The 6,053-nt window shown below is 36.1% G+C and overlaps 1 protein-coding gene across 2 annotated transcripts; it reads left to right on the plus strand.

Annotated features, from left to right (window-relative positions):
- Window positions 1–404: 404 nt before the first annotated feature.
- Window positions 405–4,877, plus strand: serpinf2b (serpin peptidase inhibitor, clade F (alpha-2 antiplasmin, pigment epithelium derived factor), member 2b). 2 transcript variants are annotated; one of them, XM_052576423.1, is made up of 10 exons: window positions 405–423; window positions 551–576; window positions 1,413–1,484; window positions 1,599–1,676; window positions 1,756–2,056; window positions 2,165–2,308; window positions 3,391–3,579; window positions 3,776–3,918; window positions 3,996–4,200; window positions 4,310–4,877. In XM_052576423.1, exons 3-10 carry the CDS (start codon window positions 1,428–1,430, stop codon window positions 4,639–4,641), a joined length of 1,449 nt encoding a protein of 482 aa, XP_052432383.1. In that variant the 5' UTR covers window positions 405–423; window positions 551–576; window positions 1,413–1,427; the 3' UTR covers window positions 4,642–4,877. The 2 variants fall into 2 exon arrangements, with proteins under 2 accessions (XP_052432383.1, XP_052432382.1); XM_052576422.1 differs by lacking the exon at window positions 405–423 and having other exon boundaries at window positions 484–576.
- The last annotated feature ends 1,176 nt before the right edge of the window (window positions 4,878–6,053 follow it).

Here is a 6,053-nt window from a genome sequence, read left to right on the forward strand (position 1 = left end):
GAGCACCAAACGGAGAGGTTACTCTGATAGGACAAAGTCCATTTGAGTGTTTGCAACACACTGCCTTTCAACTGCTCTCAATTTGAAGATCTTGGCATATGCTTGCGGATGACCCAAGTTAAATCTGGCATTAAATAAAGCAATATAAAAGCCCTCTATCCAATAACGGTCTATATTAATATCAGCATTGGCAATGCTGACTTGTCATCTCCTCCTCATTTATGTGCAGTTTTTCTTGTGCAGCATGTTTACTCATATTCAGTGTCTCGCATGCACTGTCAGCAGTGAGTTTATTTAGCTCGGCAAACTATACACTACCAGTTTATAACCTACTTCATTCAAAGTCTTCACAGATCCACGAATCTACACACTTGAGTTTGATGTTTGACCCCAAGGTCTCTCAATATTTACATCTATGAAGAGGTAGGTCTGAGAGCTATATGAGGTAAAGATCAATGAAAGTTGAAATGTAACTGCCTGCTCAGAGACTGCCAACCCCTACAGCAAAGAATTTTCCCATTGCCTATTTTGTGTTTCTTTCCTGAGTCAGGGCTGGATCCACTGGAGATTTGCACGGTAAGCTTACAGTTATGTTTATTCTCATACATTCTCACCTTAAATAATTGTTTGCAATATATTATGTAGATATTTTGTTCAAATATACAAGTTGAATCCATTGCCAGCTCTTTTGGTTTGTAAATATGTACACTTCGTCTTTCGTTTTTGTATTTTCGAAGTGTAATTCTCAGTAATGGCAAATAATTCCGACAAGAATGTTTTGATAAAACATTTAACAAAGCCTATTTTTATGTGCGCAAGAAAATTGATTAGTAGTAATGCAGTAACATTTACATAAATACATTGTCGATTTCAAAATGTAAATATATTTTTACATTTTCCTGCGATTTGAATTTAACCTGTAGCTTTAAACAAATTTAAACTGCTTAACCCTGGAATTATGCAACAGCTGACAGACCTTTAGCCATGTGAAGCATTTATTGATTATTTGACTGAATATTTAGTTCAATCTGTAAGTAGAAAACAAAACAAAAAACTATCCACCTGAAATTGGAGGTGTTATTCAGATCATGTATTGGTTTATTGCCAGTAGCTAGATTATGGATTTCTGTGCAAGTGAGGGAGACTTTCAGGAATGAGTTTCTATCAAAAATAATAGATTGATTAAAATTGTGAGTGAGGATTCTTTTCTTGTGTTTCTGCTGAACAATCTGATCTGATGAAGTGTATACAAAATGTGTATTAATGGATTTAATATGTTTTATCTAATAATAATATTTTAATAAGTATGGTTATGTAGAGTCATTTTGTACAAATGACCAGTGACCGATCAATGCCAAATCATTCCATATTCTGTATAAACTGTGCTGTTTTTTTTTTCTTTCCATTTTCAGACTAACTTCTAGAACATGAACTTTTGTTTTCTGGCATTCCTCCTCCTTTGTTATGCCAAGCAAGGTTGGACGGTAATGCACTCCACTTATGCTGTTTATTTTTTCCAAATGATTGAATTGTATTTTATCAAATGATTGATTTTATTCTAGTATTTAAATGCCACAAATTGCTCCTTGTTACTGCAGGAAGATGCGATTGAACCAGAGGATGGAGGAGAGCCTATAATTCCTCTCATTCCACTGATGCCTAGTAAACCCGTATCAGTAAGAACCCACAATTACATTCTTAAAGGTATATACATGTTTAGTCTTTTGACACTTTTAATCGCCTTGTCCCTCTCAGGATTTGAAAGGCACTCTTGACCCCACCACAACAGAAGCACTCACAGTATCTCCAGATGCCCTAGAAGCAGATCCTTCAGCCTCCGCTCCCTCTCCTGAGCAGAAAGAAGGCTCCTCTGAGGAGGACCTTGATTCGCTCTGTGATGGCGACATGACCAGCCAACAGATTAAGCGGACCGTAGGCGATGGCATCCTGAAGCTTGGACTTTTGTTCTTGGAAAACTTGAAGCCTAGTCCAGAGCAGCCCAATGTCATCATTTCCCCTCTTAGCTTATCTGTAGCACTCTCACAGCTAGCACTGGGTAAGTCTACAATGACAAACAATTTTTTTTGGCATGCATTATTTTTGCTAATTTAGTGCTTTTATATGCATCTCAGTAAGACAATCTTGTTGTTTATCTGAATCTCAGGAGCAACTAATGAGACAGAAGAGCTTCTTCTACATCACCTGCATGCAGATGCACTGCCATGCTACCACACTGCCCTCAGCAGCCTCCTGCACAGCTTCCGCAAAAGAAGCCTGTCCATCGCCAGCCGCATCTATCTGAAAACTGGTGAGAGTCACACGTAGCCTATACCACAAAACAGATACTGTATACTGTATATTGCCAGGGAGGTTGATATTGTGTCCGCAAAAAGTTTCTCTTTTTTTCTTGGTCCCTTAAAATTGGGGGTGGGCGATACAGAAATTTTGGTCTATCCTCTATATCACATGCAGTTATGCTGTTGAAACGCAATCAGCAGTGAAAGAATACTCATTTTGTTAAATGCACACAGTGTCTGAGAGACTGTTTCGCACATGGAGTCTCTGCTCATAGAGTGCGGGAGTATTGAACAGAGTTGTTTTTGCTGCTTTATAGGCCTTGACCAGTTAAATACACACTTTCTATGTGTCAAAATGCCTGTCTTTGCATGGATCCTCATGAACATAGTAGGTCTTAAGTGAAAGCAAACAGCTGAGAAAGAAAATGTGTAACAGTATATTGGAGCCAGTCAGCTCTTAAAGTGACAGCAGTCTAATATTCCTGCTGTCTGTCGTTCATGTTAATCAACAAAAGAGAGAAAATCTCTTGCTGCTCTTGACTAAATCAATTTTATAACTTTTATAAGAAGAAGTATATATTTAATTTAATTAGTTAACATTATGCAGTGTTTTATACATTTTGATAATTGCTATGTAGCTTTCCATGTTTATTTGTTCTACTGTAGTTTTTTGTTCAATTGCTTGTAATTCGTTTTTTTTAATTATCATGTAATTGCTGACTATTTACTTGTCTTCAGTGAGCTTGAGTTATAAAATTCATGAATATGTTCCACTAATGACTGACATCCAGAAAATATCCATCTCTCTGTTTCTCTTTATAATTATTTTAAATGATTTAAATGACATTTTAAATTTATTCATATTTTAGGTTACATTTTTTATATACATTATACTTTAAAAAATGCTGTGTATTGGGGTCTCCCATTACATTTTTTTCATACACAGTATGCATATAGGTTATTTGAATTATTTTTCTTTTAAATAGGATTGGGAATTTGATTACTGGCTGATATTTGCTTTCTGACTGAAAGTTGAGTGACAGTTTATTACCATACTAAGCAAAGCTATGAATAGTTTTCTCTTTTCCCTTAGGATTTAAAGCAAAACAGGACTTTGTGGAAGACTCTCAGAAACTGTATGACTCAGAGCCAGCCACATTGACGGATGTTAATGACATCAATGAATGGGTTAAGAAAGTCACAAATGGGCACATCTCAGAGTTTTTGTCCAGCCTGCCTCTCAGCGCTGTTATGATGCTTATCAATGCTATGCACTACAAAGGTCAGAACAAACACCTGTTACCAGCAAGTATTTCACAATTTCCTCTTTTACATCAGTGAGTCACATCAGAGGTTTTGCATTACTCAGATCAGTTGCATTATTGTTCCCTTGTTATTTCATAAGTGTAAACTGATAAAGGACCACACAAGTCTAATTAAACAAGCCAAGAACACAAGTCTAATTTTCTCTCTCACAGGAGAGTGGCTCACTCGTTTTGACCCTCACTTCACCTCCACTGAGCTCTTCTACATAGATGAAAACCAGATTGTTAATGTGGATATGATGCTTGGGCCAAAGTATCCTCTCAGCATTTTCACCCACCATGAGCTGGATGCCCAGGTTACTGCCTCTAAGATGCTTTTCTTTATTTTATGCCTCACTATTGAACTCTGTTACTCACTATTTGATCCCTATAGGTTGCTCGATTCCCCTTTAAAGGTGACAAGAGTCTACTAGTAATAATGCCAACATCTGGACATGTGAATGTATCAGCCATTGCAGCTAAGATCAATATCTCAGATCTTTACAGTCGATTACCACGAGAAAGAAACATGCAGGTCAAACTCCCAAAATTCAAACTTGACTTCAACCAGGGCCTTCAAGAAGCCATGACAGACATGGGTAAGATATCTTGCATCTAATTCATGCATATTATCACCTTGGATTCAAAATCAACTTAATACTTCTTAATTATTTATATTAACAAATATATAATTCTACTCCAATCCAGGTCTAGGATTGCTATTTAGTAATCCGAAACTGGACCGCATCTCTGAGGGCCCCTTGTTTGTGTCCAGTGTACAGCATATGTCCAGTATTGAGATAAATGAAGAGGGGGCAGAGGCAGCGGCAGCAACAAGTGTAGTCATCTCACGCTCTAACCCTTCATTTACTGTCAATCAGCCATTTTTCTTTGCCCTAATGGATGACTTAAGTCAAACTCCATTCTTCCTGGGAGTAATTTCCAACCCAAACCCTGGAGCATCTACTATGGTCACAAACTCTGGCAATTCAGATAAAAATAATGACAAACCACACTCTTTTGATGTTCCTCCAAAGTAGATTGTTTTCATACATTTAGCAGAATGAGTCCATAAGTGATTGTTGACTGCGTAGTTGGTCCCCACTGGGAGGCAATTAAGGACATATATTCTAAAAGTTAATTCTATCAGATAATTTGAAATTACTTTCCCTATCAAAATCAATGTTGTGCTAAATATCCTAATCTGTTAAAAAGTCATGTTTCTTTCTTTTTTTTTGGTTTGTTTGTTTTTTAATTAAAGAAATTTGACCAGAAACTTCAAGTGTCTTGTTAGTTTTTCTTTTTAGTCAGGTTTAGTGAAATTGTGCCTTCTTTCAGATACTGTATAGCAATCTGCTGCAGTACTAACAGAGAAATCACTTTTACAAACTGTACTTACAATTTGCATTTTTTTTTCAAATAAATACTGATCAGAATTCAATGGACAAATAATTAACTTTTCTTGAAAAAAAAAAAAAAAATTATATATATATACAGTACAGACCAAAAGTTTGGACACACCTCATTCAAAGAGTTTTCTTTATTTTCATGACTATGAAAATTGTAGATTCACACTGAAGGCATCAAAATTATGAATTAACACATGTGGAATTAAATATGGAATCATATACATAACAAAAAAAAGTGTGAAACAACTGAAAATATGTCATATTCTAGGTTCTTCAAAGTAGCCACCTTTTGCTTTGATTACTGCTTTGCACACTCTTGGCTTTCTCTTGATGAGCTTCAAGAGGTAGTCACCTGAAATGGTCTTCTAACAGTCTTGAAGGAGTTCCCCGAGAGATGCTTAGCACTTGTTGACCCTTTTGCCTTCTGTTTGCGGTCCAGCTCACCCCTAAACCATCTCGATTGGGTTCAGGTCCGGTGACTGTGGAGGCCAGGTCATCTGGCGCAGCACCTAATCACTCTCCTTCTTGGTCAAATAGCCCTTGATGCCTTCAGTGTGACTATACAATTGAAAATTAAGAAAACTCTGTGTGTGTGTGTGTGTGTGTGTATATATATATATATATATATAACAGAACACAAAACCTACAGTATATTACTAGAAAACTGTAAAAACTGTAAAAACAAAACAATGCAATTATTTAGGTTATTAAGAAAATACCATATACACAATAATCAAACTAAATTTAGAATTTATATAAAAAAGACTATATATAAATCTTTTGGAAGATGTTTATTTAAAAAAGGGTTTAAACCACTGACATTCATACAACTTCTGTCTCGCAGCTAATGTTATTAAAAAGCGTCTTTTGCTGTTGTGGCATTAAATAAATGTTAAAAAAAAGTTTAAATAGTACAAACCTCTGCCAGATTACATGGTTTAAAATGCGAAAACAAAACAAATAGTGTTTCAAAGCGGGAGCAATACTAAAGCGTGCTTGCCTAGTGTCATATTTATTATGAAGTTCACCGGAAGTTGTTGGTA

Source organism: Carassius gibelio, chromosome B15 (genome assembly GCF_023724105.1).
Source record: "Carassius gibelio isolate Cgi1373 ecotype wild population from Czech Republic chromosome B15, carGib1.2-hapl.c, whole genome shotgun sequence".
Lineage (NCBI taxonomy): Eukaryota > Metazoa > Chordata > Actinopteri > Cypriniformes > Cyprinidae > Carassius > Carassius gibelio.

Excerpts from the sequence above, each read along its gene's own strand:
- serpinf2b (XM_052576423.1), top strand. The coding sequence starts at position 1,428 with ATGAACTTTTGTTTTCTGGCATTCCTCCTCCTTTGTTATGCCAAGCAA. Across the intron at positions 3,580-3,775 it reads CAATGCTATGCACTACAAAG|GAGAGTGGCTCACTCGTTTT; the intron begins GTCAGAACAAAC and ends TCTCTCTCACAG. Across the intron at positions 4,201-4,309 it reads AGAAGCCATGACAGACATGG|GTCTAGGATTGCTATTTAGT; the intron begins GTAAGATATCTT and ends ACTCCAATCCAG.